Source organism: Marmota monax, unplaced genomic scaffold, assembly GCF_021218885.2.
Source record: "Marmota monax isolate L192 unplaced genomic scaffold, Marmota_monax_Labrador192_F-V1.1 WCK01_AAM20220418_F8-fsc00192, whole genome shotgun sequence".
NCBI lineage: Eukaryota > Metazoa > Chordata > Mammalia > Rodentia > Sciuridae > Marmota > Marmota monax.
The window spans coordinates 480,033-500,126 of record NW_026693786.1 but is presented as its reverse complement, the minus strand read 5'-3'; the positions used below and the strand labels follow the sequence as shown (position 1 = coordinate 500,126).

At 36.0% G+C, this 20,094-nt stretch overlaps 1 protein-coding gene and 1 non-coding gene across 3 annotated transcripts in view; one reads left to right on the top strand and one right to left on the bottom strand.

Moving 5' to 3' along the window:
- The window catches only part of Chic1 (cysteine rich hydrophobic domain 1), a 95,548-nt gene that overhangs the window by 39,002 nt on the left and 36,452 nt on the right, over nucleotides 1-20,094 (bottom strand). Inside the window, exon 6 of one of the 2 annotated variants that reach the window (XR_006855610.2) lies at nucleotides 19,189-19,354. Coding sequence is in view for 1 of the 2 variants with exons in the window: in XM_046462164.2 (XP_046318120.1) it covers nucleotides 19,304-19,354 (51 nt within the window). In the remaining variant the exon portion in view is untranslated. Of the gene's footprint in view, nucleotides 1-13,006; nucleotides 19,355-20,094 lie in introns of those variants that run through there. The other variant, XM_046462164.2, reaches the window with a different exon arrangement.
- On the top strand, nucleotides 9,165-9,237 carry Trnaa-cgc (transfer RNA alanine (anticodon CGC)). The gene has a single exon. It is a non-coding gene; the product is annotated as a tRNA-Ala (tRNA).

Genomic DNA, 20,094 nt, shown 5'->3' with positions numbered 1-20,094 from the left:
TAGTGATGCAGGTATTTTGTTTGGAAGCCTAGTCAGTTCCACAAGCACTATTTATCCATCATCGCACACAGACCTTCTAAGGCAAACAGTTCTAAATATACTAATGTCACAAGAATCATCTAAGGGGAACTCATTATGCCAGAGTTAGATGAGACTTTAGAGACCATCTCTGCAGAATCTCAGGGATCATAAAATAACGTGCCTATAGCCACCACATAAGGTCCCTGAATGAAGCTGTTCATATGTAAAACACTTCCCTTACACACACACACACACACACACACACAGCTCCTTAGTGCACCCCTAAGCCATAGTTTAAAGAAATATCTAGCTATTTTCTTTCTCGATTTGGAAATACACGGGTTTGAGAAATATTTTGCCTTTCTTTTAACTATGCCATTAAAAAAAAAAACAATATAACCTAAATTTCAGAGAGACAAGGGACAATAGTGATGAACATGGAACAAAATAAATACTCCATGAAAGAGGGTCAGGCTGCTTCTCAGCTCTAGCTGACTGATGTGATATAGCAAGAGTCTTGTGCAGAAATCCACGTGCAGGATTTCTTTGAAAAAACAAAACAAAAAAAGCCAGGAATCTGGACTTCTATGTGAACTCTCTTACTTTTCAGTGCTGGCAATTACTTCAAAAGGTTTGAAAAGGGCTGCGGTTGTGGCTCAGTGGTAGGGTACTTGCCTCACATGTGTGAGGCACTGGGTTCGATTCTCAGCACCACATATAAATATAATAAATATAATAAAATATAAATAAATATAATATATACATATATAATATATAAATATATAAATAAATATAATAAAAATAAAGGTGTATCAACAACTAAAAAAGTATTTTTTTTAGTTTTCGGTGGACACAACATCTTTATTTTATTTATGTGGTGCTGAGGATTGAACCCAACGACCTTCGCATGCCAGGTGAGCGCACTACCACTTGAGCCACATCCCCAGCCCTAAAAAAGTATTTTTTAAAAAGGTGTGAAAAAAAATTCATAGGTAAAAAATCCATGTCTTTGGCCACATACAGATTATTTAGCCTGGATTAACCCAAGAGCCTATCTTGGGTATGACAGACAAAATCAGGTTTATCAAGTGTCCTGATTTTTGCTAGGAGATTACAACTCAATTTTCTTGGTAATTACAACTGGAAAATTCTAGTATCCCCCTAGAGAATTTTCTATATTTAATTATCTTATGAAGAGTTAAGTGTTTTTTACTGGCAGATTTAAAGGCATGTGGCTTCCACCCTTAATATAAAATGTAACATACAAGCACTTCCCACATAGCACATCCTACTTCACATTTAAGACCTCATCCACAAGAAGTATGTATATTTCCCTCATCCATAAAGTTTGAAAGGAGAATTTTAGGGGCTCATAGTGTAGCTCAGTGTAGAGTTCATGCTTTACACTGGGTTTCTAATTCAAAACAAAAACATGAAACTTCTGTGTAGGTTTAAGTGTGCCATCTCTGCCTTAATATTTTGAAATTTCAAATCTTTTTGAAATAGTACAATTACCACAAATAAAAATATAATACAATTACCACAAGTACTGGGAATCATTCTATAGTTTTTCTTGCTATGTTGTACTTTCCTATTTTTAATGAATTTTCAAGAATTAATCATAAAGTAAACAAATCTAATATTATTGCAGTTTAATCAGCTTGAATAGCAACTAAAATAGCAGATGTTAACACTTGAATTTCTTCCACAATCTGCTGAGGAGAGTCAAAACTTCTGTCAAGTAGCTTCACATTCCACACTCCTTACATCTTGCTTGGAAAGGTAGCACACTACTTGCGCGCCTTTTTTTTTTTTTTTTTTGATAGTGCTGGGGACTGGACCCTGGGCCTTGTGCATTTAAAGCAACCACTCTACCAACTGAGCTATTTCCCCAGTCCCCTCAAAACGCTTTAAAAGCATTTTTTTTTTTTTTTGGTACATGGTATGGAATGAAGGGCATTTACCACTGGGTCACATTTCCAGCCCTTTGTTATTCATTTATTTTATTTTGAGACAGGATCTCATTTAAGTTGGTGAGGTTGGCCTTGAACTTGGGATCCTACTGCCTCAGCCTCCCCAATCTCTGGAATTACAGGAATGAGCCACTGTGCCCTGCTAAAGAAATGTTTTTTTAAAATCCAGGATAAGGCTGGGGTGTAGGTCAGTGGTAGAGGGCTTACCTAGTATGCACCAGGTCCTGGATTGGACCTCAGAAATGCAAATAAAAAACCAGGAAAAACAAAAATAGAGAACCAAATGCAAATAAAATGTGCACATTTAATATCTTCGAGATCAAAGTACTTTGAAGACATCCTCACATTCATCACTCCATGTTTTAGGAAGCAAAGAAGCAGGAGGTATGCATTGATTCAGATTTTGTGGAAGGTGAGATTATAATTATGGGAAGGTTAGGGTACTTTAACAAGGCGGAGGAGGGAATCCAAAGTGTATGGGTTTTTTAAAATATTTTAATTTTTAGTTATAGTTGGGCACAAAACCTTTATTTATTTATTTATTTCCATGGGTGCTAAGGATCGAACCCAGGGCCTCGCACGTGTTAGGCGAGCATTCTACCACTGAGTCACTACCCCAGACCCCCCAAAGTGGATGTGTAATGCTTCAGTTTATATGGTTCATCAGATAAATTTTTCAATATTCTCAATGGAGGATGAACCACATAGAAGTGAAAAACAGAAAAGGACTATGAATTAGTTCATTATAGAAAAAATCTAACCTCCTTGAACAATTCTTCCTCACTTCACTGGTACCCAAGTGCACGTAGACATTAGAATGTCATTTTGTTCAAAGCTTGGAACGCTGTACTGTTGCCAGGCACAGTGGTCATGCCTGTAATCCCAGGGACTTGGAGGTTGAGGATCAGAAGTTCAAAGCCTTGGGTTCAATCCTCGGTTTAAAAAAAGCTATACTGAGCTGGAGTTATGGCTCAGTGGTCGAGCGCTTGCCTAGCATGTGTGAGGCAAGGGTTTGATTCTCAGCACCACATATAAAGAACTAAAATAAAAGTCCATTGGCAACTAAAAAAATTTTTTTTAAACCTATACTATTGGGCTGGAGTTGTGACTCAGCACGTGTGAGACCCTGGGTTTGATCCTCATCACCACATAAAAATAAATAAGTGAAATAAAGATATTGTGTCCAATTACAACTAAAAAATAAATATAAAAAATTAAAAAAAAATAAAAGCTATCCTGTTCATCATTTTGGCTGCCTTCCATTAAATAGAACCCCTGGTACAGTATTATAGATTGTGGGTGGAAAAGGGAGCCTAGTACAGGAAAAAGAGAAATAACAAAACACACACACACACACACACACACACAGAAAAAAAAAAGCGCCTGGAGAGCAGCAGGGCACAGTGGCACATACTTGTAATCCCAGTGGCTCTGGAGGCTGAGGCAGTTAGGATGGGGAGTTCAAACCCAGCCTCAGCAAAAGCAAGGCGCTAAGCAACTCAGTGAGACCCTTTCTCTAAATAAAATACAAAATATGGCTGGGGATGTGGCTCAGTGGTCAAGCAACTCTGAGTTCAATCCCTGGTACACACCAAACCAAATCAAACACATGCTCGCACACCTGGAGAGCTACTGGAGGTGGTTTCTCCTTAGCTCCTCTGGAGTTTGAGAAACAAGATCTGAGTTTCTTTGAACTCATGACCAGTGGAGGTCCCTTCCTCCATTAGGTAGTGAGAACAAATTAAGACCTTACCTCTGTAAAGCCAGTTTTCTTTATCTCCCAGCTCCACGTGGCCCCTTGTATTGCACTCGGCTTCAGGTCTCTCTGACTTTTGCTATCCAGACAGGGATTCGCAATTAAACCACTGAATTTGGGGCCGGGATAGACGGAACTGACAGGTAAGGGTTAACTGCTCTACCACTGGGGAACTCTGAAGCAGATAAGCCCTGAGCTAGGGATGCCAGAGTCTAAGATGTGGGCAGAGGCGAAAAGGAGCCCAGCTGGGAACGTGCTTGCTCACCTTGACCCGCAAGACTGAGGTCAAATGGCAGTTTATTGACTGCCCAAGGCTGGCAGAACACAAGGTGAACTTCAGCCGGAGCGCGCTTTTCTCCTCACTGCCCTTTTTTCTACCAAAAGCATAGGAAGCTTGTGACCAGGGAATGAGTAGGGGGTGGGGCTCAGGGGCAGAGGCGGGAAGAGAAAAATGTCGCTTCCTTGCTGCATCCTAAAAGCCCTGTGTCATAATAAAGCCCAGGTAGTCCCTCCTGCTGGGTGAAGCAGCAAGAAAATGTCAGCCTCCACTTGGAGGAAGTGGGGATACGTATTAAGTACTCTTCCCTTCCTTGGGCTGTGGGAAGCGGTGGCAAGCTGCCTCTGAATGTTGTCAAATGTTCACCTCAAAGCTTGACCCCTTCCTGCCTGGACAGTAATTACTCGACTTCTCAGCAGTATTTCATGAGCGCAGAAGGATCCGGTCCCTGGACACGGAGAAGGCTACAAAAGGTACGGAATGTGCTCTCAGTGGTGGTGAACGGGAACCACGTGCACAGAATTTACCTGCATTAACCACTGAGTTGCCTACAGGTGTTTGCAGTCCTCCACCCTCCTGCTGAGACCCAATTATTTTGCCTCCAACGCTCTGGCAGTCTCTCTAATCTTCTCCAAAGCCCAATTTAACAGCCGGGACTCTGCCACACTTGGTGGCCCACGTGGCTCGGGCAGTTGAGTGCAGGAGACAGAGTTCAAACCCAGTCTCAGCAAGTTAGCGAGACACTGTCTCTAAAATGCAATAATGGCTGGGGATGTCGTTCGCCAGTCAAGAGCCCCTGGGTTCAATCCCCAGTACCAAAAAGCCAGAATTAAATAAACAAATAGATAAATAAATAAACGACCCCCCCAAAAGAAAAAAAAACGGAACACAGGTCAACTGTTCCCTCCCCTTCCGCCTGCATTGTTGCGATTTCTTGATGAAAGGGACTTCCGGCCCCCATTGCCATTTTTAACTCGTTAAAATCCTTCAGATGACCACAAAGCACCTTCTGCCTACTGCGTTTCTATTCAGTTCTTTGAACATGAACCACTTTAAAAAAATTTGTTTTAATACGGTGGGCAACCTAAGCAGCACCTAAACCTGTCCATGCTTTTGAGAGTAGACCTAGATGACCTCTAACTCCCCCTCCCCCACATCAAAAACTCTAATTTTCATTCTAGAGGTAATCCAGACCATTTCTGCCTTGTATCAGAACTTTAGAATTGCAAAAATATCAAGGATTGGGAGTGGACAATTCAAAACAGGTACACCAAGATGTGGGTATTATTTTTTTTAATGAAGTAAAAATTAGTAGGGAGATCATGGTTCTGGCGTTTTGACCTTGGGTAAATCACTAACAACTCTCCATTTTAAGTCTGATTTTCCTGTTTTCAAATTGGAGACAATTTTGTCTGCTCTAGTATCTGGCAGATTTTTTTTTTTTTTTTGGTGAAAGAGAAATGGAAAAGCTATGAAAGTGTTAAAAGCCTTACAGAGGGGCTGGGTTGTGCCTCAGGGGTGCAGTGCTTCCCTAGCAGGTGTGAGGCCCTGGATGGCATCCTCAGCACCACATAAAGAAAAATAATTAAAATAAAGGTATAAAAAGCATATAGATATGTAAAGTCTTGGTTATACCAGTATAAATCTATATAAGCCATTGATACAGAAGAATGTCTAGACTCAAGGACCTTTGGCACACTGCACATCTGGAATTCCTGCTCATTTCCAGGAAAACCCTACATTTAATTGGCCAACTTTTGACTTAATTTCTCATTACTTGTCTTCATTAATGCCTAGTGTTACCACATGCTGTGCTAGGGTGCCTTTCAGGGAGACAGAGGAAACCTAAAACTTTTTCTTCCCTGATAGGATAATATGGTTTGAAAAATATACATTTTAAAAAAATGTTTGCTTTTTAGCTTTAGGCAGACACAATATCTTCATTTTTACACGGTACTGACGATCAAACCAGTGCCTCAAGCGTGCTCAGTGAGCACTCTACCACAGAGCCACAACCCCAGACCCAAATACACATTCTTATAGAGACATATGAACATTTAAAAAGCTATACTGTAGTTTTTAAAAATCGGTATGGTCATAATACAAAATATATTTGCAGAAATAGCACATATTACTTATAGTTGATAATAAAGGGTCACAGTGAGTGAGACAGACAATACAAAAAAGGAAAGATCTCTATCATATGGATGGTCAGATAAGTCTACTTTACAAGCCTATAGTTGGGAGAGCATTCCAAACATGAACACAGTGGTAGTCAGACTAGTGAATGTTTTATTCATAGTGAAGGGAATCTAGAATTGGGAAGCTATAGCTGTCACAATTAAAAGGTTTCTGATGGCCTAAATAATAAACCAAAATGCACATAGCTCAGGGTTGTAATCTGATTCCATGTTATTCTGAGCAGCAAATCAACCTTCCTTCCTTATTTACTTGTCTTAAGATGCACATATTGGAGATAGCCATCCAAAGGATTGAAAGTCAATCCCCAGCTAAGGAAGGAGGTGTGAATATGCTGGAAGTTATTTCTGTTTACAAGGACTACACTAGTTCATAGATGTATCAAAATTCCAGATCCTGGCAGATTGCAGTCTACCTAAGGACAGGTATACTCCATAGTTTAACTTGGTTACTACTGAGTCTCCAAGCAGTTCTGGTTAGAGAAATCAATTTTCTTCCATGGAATTGATAGCTACACATTGGGTAGCTTGAGATATCACTGGGTAGGTTTGATCAAGGGGAGAAAAATCTACTCCATAGAAGGGTAAAGTTATTCTTCATAAATAACAGATGAAAGTTTCACATTTATCATTGTTAAAATTTGGATAAGAAATGTCCAAGAATTGTAATGCATTCCACTGGCATTTATTTTTTAAAATAAAAAAAATTTTTAAAAAGATATAAAAAAAAGAAATGTCCCTGGTGCAGCAAGGTTCAGAGGTGAGGCATTTAGGCACTGATTAAATCATGATGCCTGCCACCTCATAAGTGGATTAATTTGTTAATGGATAAATGGACTTAAGTTCATATTGCTTAAGATATCCCAGTTCAGGGCTGAAGATATATAGCTCACTTGATAGAGTGCCTCCCTGGCATGCACAAGGCCCTGAGGTCAATCCCCAGCACCACCAAACAAACAAACAAAAAAGATATCTCAGTTAAGAAAGAGGCAAGACAAGGATCCTAGCTTTAAAAAAATCCTTACTCTTGAGGTAGGGCTGTAGCTCAGTGTCAGGGTGCTTCCCTAGCACATATGAGGCACTGGGTTCAATCCCTACCACCACATAAAATAAAATAAAGTCATGCTGTCCATCTACAAGGATAAAAAAAAATTAAAAATAAGATGAAAAAAATCCTCAGTCCAGTGTTCTCTCCATTCCATTATGCCATTACCCAAAATCATGTAAAAATATCTAAAATTTAGTGAACTTTTGTTCTACCTTTCCATATTTTGTCTCAATGAAAAATCATAAGAACACTAATAATTTCATACTATTAATATGTTTATATCAATGAGGAATGTGAGGATTAGAAAAGTAAAGTAACTTCTTCTAGATCAAAAAGCTACTAAAAGGGCTGGAGTTGTGCCTCAGTGGTAGAGCACTTCCCTGGCATGTGTGAGGCCTTGGGTTTCATCCTCAGCTATAATATATATAAATAAAAATAAATATATATATATAATTTTATTCCATTGACAAATATAAATTCTTTTTTATAAAAAGAGCTACTAGGGCTGGGGATGTGGCTCAAGCGGTAGCACGCTCGCCTGGCATGCGTGCGGCCCGGGTTCGATCCTCAGCACCACATACAGAGATGTTGTGTCTGCCGAGAACTAAAATAAATAAATAAATATCTAAAAAAAAAAAAAAAGAGCTACTAAATTGCTTAATTCAGATCTACCTAGCACCCATGTTCATTATCTTCATAACTGTGATTTACTGTCTAAAAGGAGCAAACCATACTTGAAAGGATGTTCAGCCTTCCTAGAAGTTTGAACTATATTACTTATTAAATTCATTTTAAGTTTTGTTAAGTTAATAATAAAAAAGGAGCCCAACAATGCAGAGGCTGTCAAAAAGCAAGGATTGTTTTTCAGTTTCTGATAGTGATAACATTAGACAGTGTAAATTTTTATGGAGCACAATTGGGTACTATGCCTCAGGAGGCATTAAAGTTAACCTACCCTTTAACTTGGCAATCCTATTTCTGGGATATATTCCAAATAAACAATTATGAATAAATTAAAAGGCATTTGTACAAAACCATTGATCTTTTTTTATTTTTCCATCGATCTTTTTATGGTGAAAAATGCAATTGTTCAAAAGCTCACCATGGATAACTGTTTAAGTCCTATAATACAATGACAAAACTAAAATCTTTGAGGTTATTTTATTTAAATATAATTTCTTTGCTGCCCCACCTTACGTTTCAGATGAAGCAATGGACTGCAAGTAAACTCTGCTATTAATTAGAATGAATATTCTCCAGTCATCAAACATAATAAACACCATGAAAATTATAAGAAAACATGTGAAGAAAATATTATAGCCACAGATCCTATGAAAATATAATGAAAAGAGAAAGAACAAAAGACAGCCTGTGGGCTGGGAATATAAGCCAGTTGGTAGAGTGCTTGCTTCCTATGCACAAGGCCCTGGTTCAATCCACAGAACCACGAAGAAGGGGAAAAAAAAAAAAGAAAAAGGCATACTGTGAAAAGTTAGATCTTTTGGCTCACTCCTTGACAGCTCTCTGACATCTCTAGATTACTTAACAGTTGGCATTATGCTGCTTGGAGCATTGTATCATCTAGAGATCAGACAATGAGATGATGGGGCTGGAGGGAGAAGGGAGGTGGTTCTGTTCTTAACAATGCAAAGATAATTCAAAGAAAACAAAATAAGAAATACTGGAGTGGGAATCAGGCAACCTTAACTTCAGTTCCAACTCTGCCATTAAAAGCAAATCCCAGGGCTGGGGATGTGACTCAACGGATAACGCACTCGCCTGGCATGCGCAGGGCGCTGGGTTCGATCCTCAGCACAACATAAAAATAAAAACATGTTGTGTCCACAGAAAACTGAGGAAAATAAATATTAAAAAAATTCCCTCTCGGGGCTGGGATTGTGGCTCAGTGGTAGAGCGCTCGCCTCGCACGTGAGAGGCCCTGGGTTCGATCCCCAGCACCACATAAACGTAAATAAATAAATAAATAAATAAAGGTATTGTGTCCAACTACAATTAAAAAGTAAATATTTAAAAAAAAAATTCCATCTCTTAAAAAAAAAAAAAAAAAAAAAAAAAAGCAAATCCCAGGGCTGGGGCGCTGGGTTCGATCCTCAGCACCACATAAAAATAAAAAATATTGTGTCCACCTAAAAAAAACTAAAAAATAAATATTAAAAAAACCACAAGAAATAATTTAAACAAAACAAGAAAAAGCAAATCCTAGCCTCCCCTCTGGAGACAGTAAGTTGTATTGGAATTGGTGACCTCAAAGATCTTTTTGATATATATAACATTTTATATCATTCTATAATATGGTTCCCAAAAGCTTAAAATTAAATGCAAAGAATTGGTTAGAATATCATGTTCACGAGGCCAAACCAGTGAGTTTAGATCCTGCATGCTTCCCTTGTTCTATGATCACTGTCCTCTTAACCCTTGCCAGTAATCTCACAGATATGAATCACTGATCACAGTGAGGCCTGACTCAATGTGTTCAGGATACATTCTCAAAAGTGGTATAAAAATGCCACCTGAATATTAGGAAAACAAGGCATAAGCTGCTGAAAACCGTAAGGTCAGTTTATTGGAAGCCAATTAAAAGATTTCAAAGGAGGCAAGACCCCCTTAAGAGGCTATGTTTGTGACTGGGGCTAGGGCTCAGTGGCAGAGTGTGTGCCTAGCATGTGCGAGGCACTGGGTTCCATCACTAGCACCACATAAAAATAAACAAAATAAAAGCATGCTGTCCAGAAAAAATTTTTAAAAAATAGACACTATGTTTGAAGGGGAAAAGCAAGCGGCAAAATAAATTAATTAATAATCTATAGCAGTACATGCCACTGAGGTTTGCACACAAATGTGGAATATTCCAAGAAAACAAATGGAAGCCTGATAGCGGTAGGTGTTCCATCAATTTAGCTCTCCTGAGAGGGGATCCCTCCATTTTCCACTGTGCCCTGTGGCTACTATGTATTGAAAGGTCCTGGTTAACAGCAATATTCTCCTTCATTTTACACTATTGAAAGTCCTTCCATATCCATAATCTCATACATCCTTACAATATTCTTGAAAGACAAGAGTTACTATATTCATCCCATCTCATAAATGCACCAAAGACTCAAATATCAAAGCTAGTCATATGTGAAGCCAGAATTTGAATCTAGACAGTTTCATTCCAAGTTGAGCGCTCTCTCTGCAAGACCACATTCATCTACCTTAGAGGCAAAGTCTCACTAAAATCTCTAAGAATCCCCTACTCTACCCTTTATCTATTAAAACTTTACCAACATCGGGGATTTATTTTTCAAAAGCATTTACAAGTCCCCTTTATATCCCTCTGCTATCTGTTTGGATTATCATTTATTCTACTCTAAATATCTACATTGCTGGGCTGGGGAGATGGCTCAAGCGGTAATGCACTTGCCTGGCATGCGCGGGGTGCTGGGTTCCATCCTCAGCACCACATAAAAATAAAATAAAGATGTTGTGTCCACCGAAAACTAAAAAATACATATTAAAAAATTCTCTCTAAAAAAAAAATCTACATTGCTGCCCACATTTCATCTGCGAAAATTCTTGTGAACTGTACACAGTTCAGGATACTTTCTTAAATAGTTAAACATTTATTTTTTTAGTTTTGATTGGACGTAATACCTTTATTTATTTTTATGTGGTGCTGAGGATCGAACCCAGGCCTTGCATGTGCTAGGCAAGTGCTCTACCGCTGAGCCACAACCTCAGCCAGGATACTTTCTTTGACTAAAGAAATCAGAACTGGACTCTCAGCTACTTCAGAGGTCTACTGGTGGATTGTATTTCCTTATTTCTTCTACCTTCTACCAAATAATTCAATCCCAGTCCAAACTATTTTTTTTTAAATAGTATTTTTTTTTTTAAAAAATCCCACACCAAACCCAGAATATAGAGCTCATTTCAGTAAACAAGATGTCTGCTGTTTACTATAGTGTGTGTGTGTATTCATAAGTAGTATATGATATCAAAATAACATAACATTGGGTATGACAAAATCAGGTTTACCAAGTGTCCTGATTTTTGCAAGAAGATTACTTCTCGATTTTCTTGGTAATTACAACTGGAAAATTCTAGTATCCCCTAGAGAATTTTCTATATTTAATTATCTTATGAAGAGTTAAGTATTAATCCAAGATATTCTGGCAGCTGAGGCAAGAGGATTGTAGATTTTTTAGAGTAACCTGGAAAACATAGCAAGACTCTGTCTCAAAATAAAAATTTTAAAAAGGATTGGGGATGAAGCTCAGTACTTGCCTAGCATGCTGGATTCAATCCCCAGTAGTACAAATAAAATAAATATGTATACAATAAATTTATGTACATGGTCACTATGTCTTGAAAGAGTTGAAAGGGTCAAGACAAATATGTATATATTTCTACTGAGGTTAACCAAAGGTAATTGTATGTACAGAAATTAAAACCACTACTAAGGGTAGACTTTGGTATGTCAATCTCTGGGCAATAGAATTCACTCCATTTGCTTCATGATTACCTCTACTGTTTTTGATCAAATAGTTGTATACTTTTCTTCTTTAGTTTTGCAAGCTATACTCTCATCACTCACTTGGAAATCTAGAAAGCTTTCTATTTTTATTCTCTCAATAAAAATTCCCCTTGTTCTCTAAATAAAGCTAAGTATTCTTTACTGGCAGATTTAAAGGCATGTGGCTTCCACCCTTAATATAAAATATAACATACAAGCACTTCCCACATAGCACATCCTACTTCACATTTAAGACCTCATCAACAAGAAGTATGTATATTTCCCTCATCCATAAAAGTTTAAAAGGAGAATTTTAGGGGCTCATGGTGTAGCTCAGTGTAGAGTTCATGCTTTCACACAGGAGGCCCTAGGTTCAATCCTCAGCATAATTCAATCCTCAGTCTTTTCAAAACAAAAAATATGAAACTTCTGTGTAGGTTTAAGTGTGTCATCTATGCCTTAATATTTTGAAATTTCAAATCTTTTTGAAATAGTACAATTACCACAAATAAAAAAATAATACAATTACCACAGGTACCGGGAAATATTCTATAGTTTGTTTTTAATGAATTCATAAGAATTAAGCTTAGAGTAAACAAATCTAATATTATTGCATTTTAATCAGTTTAAAAAGCAACTTAAATTTCTTCCATAATCTGATGAGGAGAGTCAAAACTTCTGTCAAGTAACTTCACATTCCCCACTCCTTACACTACACACTTATGCTTGGTAAGTTTGTACTTTTTTGGGGGGGGGGGATAGTGCTGGGGATTGAACCCAGGGCCTTGTGCATGCAAGGCAAACACTCTACCACATGAGCTATATCCAGAGCCCCCTAATTGTAAATACTCGTTTTTTAAGATGTAGATGGACACAATCCCTTTATTTTATTTTTATGTGGTGCCAGGGATCGAACCCAGTAACTCACGCATGCTGTATCACGGAGTCACAACCCCAGCCCCTCCTAATTTTAATATTATACTTCACAGGTAGGCTTGCAGGGTGAATGCAACGTCATTCAAGAATAACTTTCTACTTGGCCACATGCCAAACACTGGGCAAAACAAGGGCTCCCAAACCTGATGTATGCCATAAATTACTTATAGAATCAGACATAGCACTCACCAATGTGACAAGAGGTAAAATGTGAAATACGATCTTCAAAAGGAAGAATAAGAAAGTGAAGAAGAAAAAAAGATGTTCCCCGAAACACCCAATTCACTAACATAGATTTGTACTTTATTTTAATTTTGCATCCTGAGAATAAAATTTTATCTGACAAGTGAACAACGACAGAAGCAGCAGTGAAAGTTTCAGAGAGGCAGGTATCCTTCATTTTGGCACAGCTGTATATAGGTTGAGTTCTTCCAGGGGGATCATTCCTGGACTCAAGGGAGAAAAATGAATTCATTCCACAGGCTATGGAACACTACAAGATGCATGAAAGTTCTTTGTTTGGATAGACATATCCACTATTATTCTCTTCTGGTAATGCTGTCGCAACAGGAATCCACTGTCAAAAGTAGAAATTGTAGCCTTTTCAAGCAGATGTTTTGATCAATATCCACTTTCTAGCTATTTGGATGTCCTGTTCTCACCACCAAGACTCATTTTGTACATAGTCCAAGAATGGCAAACTAGCTTGTAGATTATATAATTTCAAACATTTATAACTTTTTCCAAAGTCCAAGCATTAAAACAATTTTACACTATTTGCTTACTAGAAAAAACAGAAAGTTAAGAAAATAAGCCAAGATAAAAGCTTAAATGAAATAAGCAGGAATAAAAGCAACATTTGAGAAATTATTGCCTTGATTCATCACACCGAATTTATACACAGAACTACTTTAAGACTCAGAAATTGATATTTAGTCCAATGCTAGAATGTGACAGTATAACACTTTCCACATTTGCAATCCTATGTGTGTATGAGTCACATGTACACACCTCAATGAATTATCTCAATTACATCATCCTGAAACAGAAAAAAAAAGCTGAAGGCAAATTCCAACCTGAAGTTATACAGCCCAATGTAGCCATCACACACACACACACACACACACACTCTCTCTCTCTCTCTCTCTCTACGCCCCCACCCCCCTAGCATTTAATTATTTAGGGACCAGGTAAGCAATCTGTGGAAAGGGTCAAATAACCTTAGTTCCTTTATAAAAGTGGCTCCCAACATTTTTGCCATATACATCTCTTCATGATTCCTTCTTTATGTTTTCAAGTATATAATAATAAATTTTTGTCATTTTTTTGTATTAATCAAAAGCACATAATCATTCACAGCTTCTAATCAGTGTTAACAGACAGAATTGAAAGAATATAAGCAAAATGCATGGAAATTCCATGTATTAGTTGGCTGTGTAGCAGGAATATTATGGGTCAAAGTATGGTTTCTAGTATCTTTTTTGAAATAATGCAAAAGGATTAAGGATAACCCCACTGCTAATTTCATCTACCCCAAGTTGGGAACCACTGGTTTACATCCCCTGCTTTTCCTCCCTAAATCAAGTATTAACATAATACAATAATTCATGTTTAACAAACAAGGAATCAATAACAAAATTTACTACTGATATATAGATAAACTGCAACACTCGTTCTGTGAAAGAAAAACATAACGACATGGATTTCAAGGAATCTCTTTAGAAATTACACAATTATGATATCCAGTATATCTTTCTATCATCTTCAAATCACACAAATATGTGAAAAAATCCTCAATTCCCCTGTGAGGTAGGTCCAGATTATTGTCCCCACTTCAGCAATGAGGACATGAGGTACAGAGGAATTAAGCAGCAGAGCTAAGAATTAAACTAGAAGTGACTTGGGTTTGAATTCCACACCATTTCCCTTTCTACCAAATTTTATCAATTTGTTCCAAAAGATCTTTTTGAAAGTGTGGAACTTGATAAGACACTGAAGCAAATGTTGGATAGGATGTGAAACTCTTCACATTAAAACTTCAGAGTGGATCCTTCCATATCTCCATTGTTGTCACAGCTATAATTCTTGCCTGGATACCAACTGCACTGTGAGATTTCACATAGGCAAAGCTCAGAGACCTCAGACCTCAGTTACTAGGGAATCTACATTCACTTTTATCATCGAGGTGGACTAAGGTCTAGCAGGCATCAGGTTCTTTGAGCCTGTATGATATTAACACACATCAACTACCAGCCAGCAAGCAAACTGAACTTTTACTGTGTGCAAGGCACTGCGAGAGTTTCCACAAAGGGTAGTAGGTCTGAAAATAATCATTCTGAGATTCTGTAGAATAAAACTTTCCTGTGGAATTCTAGAATCTCAGAATGTTAGATAATCTCTAATTTTCTGTCCATTTCTAGGTTCAACCCCATAATTTTACAGACAAAAACACTGACATGCTATTTAAGTTAACTGCCTAGAGTCCACAATATTAGATCATTACTTCATATAGTATGAGTTTGACAAAGTCCACAGAAAATGGAATGTATTCTCAGGTTGCCATCATCAAAATAAAAAGGCTGGCTCAGAATCAGGTAAGGGAAATTAGGGAAAGATAGGGATATATCTATAAATATATACCTATATCTATTTATAAATATATTTATATATTTATAAATATATAAATTTATAAGTAGATATAGATATCTTTATAGATGTATCCCTTTTTAGCCCACATATTACATGAACAGTTATTAGTAAACGTATTCATTTTACTGAAAATTCTAATAGTTTACCACTTAAGGGAACTTGAATAACTTGAAAATTGTTTTGCAGAATAGATTTTGCTTTAAAAGCAGACTTTTAAAGGAATAAGAGGACCCAATTTTAATGAATTTGAGCACTTATAATCAAATTAGCAAAAGGTATTTCCACTATGTGAATCTTCTCCCATTAGTCAAATGAATATAATTTATATATCTTGCTAGACCAATATATTAAATTCTAATGAAATATTGTTTGGGGTTTTATGTTCAAGTAGTAAGGTTTAATTTTTTTAAAGAGGTGGCTTATCTGTAAACAAAATTATAATGCTAATGATTTTTTTAAAGCTCTCATACATTTGAAAAACCCTATTTGTTCAAAGCTTACAAATGTTACTGAACTTTACTCAAATTATCAAAAACCACAAATAAATTTCATTAAAATGGCAGAGTGATAAAAATTAACATGATTTAATTTCTCAGACATTAGTGTTTACAAGTCATAAGAGTATGGACATTAAATACTTAAGTGGGCTTTGGTAGGGTTTCAGTCAAAAACCACTGTCCTTCCAAAACCATGTTAAATTACATGTTTACTAGCATTAAAATTATACAAATTTTTAAGTGACTGATAGTCCTCTTCTGTAATATTTTGTCATTAATATATCATATGATTGGAGGAAAACAAGGAAACAGAGTGTTTAATAAATAAAAGAAACTCAATATGTCTTATACCTACTCGAAAGAACAATTTCTAATCTAATGATCTACTAATTCATTCACTCTGCTTCCTTACACATTATCTTTCTTCAGAAAAAGACAAGGCACTTTTCCACTTTTAAAATTTGACTACTCGCTCCTAAATTAACATGGGGACAAGAAGGGAACAAAGTGAAGAGGACATGTCTGTAATGGAGTTAATACATCTATAAATAATACTTGTCTATATTTTTATCAATACCACATATGCTCTTGGCTTTTTGGATGAGCTTTAAAATTATCAATTCAATCAATTTGTTAGGACAGAATCTTTGACCAAACAAGAAGCATTGGAAAATGAATTTTAAAGAACTATTTTAACTTGTAACTTTAATACCTACTGAGATTTATATACTTTGGCAAATACATGTCATTTTTCTCTGGAAACCACCATGGAAGATTTCATAAAGGAATATTATACAACAAAGAAATTCAAAATTACTTTTTTCAATTGAAAAACAACTTCCACAAAACATTTTACTAACCCAATGGAAAAATACAACTATGCTCTATCCTGAGGATAAAAATAAAAGCCTCAGTGGGGGAGGAATTAATCACCACAGTGTACTCTTGTCATTTCAGTATTCACTGATGCCAATCTCATTAAAAAGAAAACAACTCCCCCCAACACTCCAAAATACCCAATTGCTAATCAGCCTCCTACAAGGGAAGTTTGAAAAAACCATCACAGGAGAGAGAAAGTGATAGAAAAAAGAAAATAAAATTGGGTGTTTTCTGGGTAGTTTAAGAAACTAAGATTGATTAACCAGAATAATGAAAACTAAAAAAAAAAAAAAAAATTAAGAGTGATTGGTTAAAATTAAAATTACACATTCTGTCAAATTGTTTTTATGACAAATACAATTGTGTCTTGAATTCTATGTTCTGTTACCTCCAGACACACTATTGTTAATATCTGTTTCATGGAAACAATTCACCACTTCCTGTTCTTTAAACAAAACCAAGTATGATTTATACATGGCAGAAAAAGTTACTATGATAACCATATGTTCAAATTCTAAGGTTACAGGAAAAATAAGATTATAAGGGTTGACATTTAAAAACAATTATTCTATCAGTGATAATTAGAAATTCTATATTATGCTGGCAATCAGTTTTGGTATTAAAATGTCACAGTCTGAAGCATAATTTTAATGACATTACCTGGAACATAAACCACAGATACAATTTTTCCCTGATCTTAACTAGAAAACAAGACAGTGGGTATGTATTTTCAGAGGTTTCCACCATTTCTATAAAAATACACCTTCAATTTTGCAGCAGGCAGACACATGATATTTGCAGGCATACATAATATATTAAAAGAGAACTGGGGTGGCTGGGTGGCATGGGGATAATGGAACTCCAGAGTCTTTGTGCAAACAATCATAATCTCCCATCACATAGTGTCTCTTTTTTTCTTTTTCTAATGGTCAAGGACTGTGAACTTCAAATTAGGAATGCATTTTAAAAGTAGCCTAAAAAGGTTTCACCTTATGTGAAGAAATGATTGTTCTCTTCACTGGGATGAATACTTGCCTAAAAAAGCTTACTAAAAGCAGCAAGATTGTAAGATGACAAATAGAATATTATTCAATCCCAGACACTTTAAATTTATCTTTAGCACTATGAATTACAAATAATGCCTAGACACAGGCAAACATCTGTCTTTTACTTGAAGTGATACAAAGCTTTTGTTACACTAAAATTCAAACTTAGTAGAAGAGGAGTGGTATTGTCATTTTAATTGTGAAGAGAAATAGCGCATATACCAATCAAATGGTTGGCTACTTGGGTGGTAAATGTACCAACTAAAATACTTTTGTCTAAACACCTTTCTTCATTAATAATTTCCAAATGTTTAAAAAAATCCTCAAAAAGAGGATTAAAAGTATTTTATTAACCATGATTCAGCCACTCCATATTATTTTGGTGTAACTTAAGTAGCTCTGTTTCCCAAAACAGACTATCTGAATTCCAGATAAAGGTTAGCAGTAGCTTTCATGGGACTCTAGATTACCTCCCAAGACAAGTAAAATCTCAAGATAACTTCTTAAAAGTCAAAATTGTGTGTATTTTCAAAGGAAAGGCAATATTCAAAGGGAAAGAAATGAAGGACAGTGAGGCTGTGAAATTGCCAGATGTCAAATAAATTTTTGGGGGGTGGGGGTGGAGTTCAAAACAGGAAATACTGAATTAAATGGCAAAAAAATAAGGTTCTTGGGTTTGGATGCAATGCACAATATCTGAGATAATGACTTCAATTTTAATCCACTTGTTACATTGGGCAACCCTGCCCTACACCTGAAATTTTAACATGTTTATTATGGCTTTGCCATAAAACAGCATGTTAACATCTCTACATTCAAAAGGATGCTTGCAAAGGACATTCATATTAAAATCTATGCGAATTGTTGGCAATACAATAAGAGCAATATTACATTCTGTAAACCATGGCATAACACATTTTACATTATGCAAAGAGACAATATTTACAAGTCTTTAGGAGTTTAAATATTTTATCCACTAACATAAGTGATATTTTAGCAAAGTGCAGGACAAACCATTGCTATTAATTGCATGTTCTTTAAAAGCAGAGTAAAACCATTTCTAAAAGCTACCAAAAGCTTATTTAAGTGTGTCCAGTAAGGGATTACAGAGCATTAAGTAGCCTAAAAAATGATGCATATTTAGAAACAGTGAGTATGAAAATTATAAGGCAGCATGCTCAAAACAAGGTTTTTGTTTTTTGAACACCAGCACTGATGTTTTACTTTTAGTGGCAACTGTGTGTGTGTGTGTGTGTGTGTGTGTGTACATATGTATATGTGTATTTATTTGAAAACTGAGAGTGCAAAACACAAGCCTCATTTAACAACAAAAAAATGTGCAAATTATCTTCTTAAACCAACAAAAATAAAAGAGTGAGGAGAATACTCTACCATTATAAAGAATAACTTGAACACAGCGAAGGAGACCATCTTCATTCCATAATCATCTACAAGGCACTAAGGGTAGGAAATGACAGGAAACACAGAAGTGACTGAATAAAACTCCTCAGTCAGGTCGGAATATGGGATATTTTGGTAAGAATTCTATTAGTATAACCTGCAAAATAAAAACAAACAAGAATATGTTGACAAAAGTTTTTAAATTAATATAACATATATATAACCCAGAAAAGCTTATACTCATTGTCACACGACTATCTTTTGATCCTATATTACAAAAAGTAAGGGAAATACATAAAACAGTTATGTTGTGATTAGATTGGGGATTCAAAAATTAAACAGGTAAACAAAATTACTTCCTGTAGCTAACAGTTGTTATTACCTGATTTACAATAAATATTCCTTTGGGGGAAGAGAAGCTAAACCTATTACTTATCATATGCTCCTTTCACCTGTATTTTAAAAATCAAACTAGAAAGAATTAAAACTGTTGTACAGATTACAAAAAAATTATTATGCTTGTGTATTTTTCCATCAAAGCATTAGTTGAGGATTACTATCTTTTGCAAGTTATATGTGAAAAATATGAGCATCCAAATGGATTGACTAAAATAGTTTATTCACAGGAAGGTTCAAAAATATAATAATAAAAACAAGATATTTTTGAAGGTTATATCAATAATAGATTTTAGTTTTGTGGTCATTTTCACATTTTTCTAAAAACTATTCAAAGTGAAGAGATACTATAATAATCCTTGTTTATGAGATGCAAATTGATTTTATTATTAAATATATATTGCATGTCAGAAGCCTGAAGCTAGGATAAATTTAATATTTTTAATGTTAATAATGCTGAATTGATCATATTAGCTATATGTGATTTTTATGTTATGACCA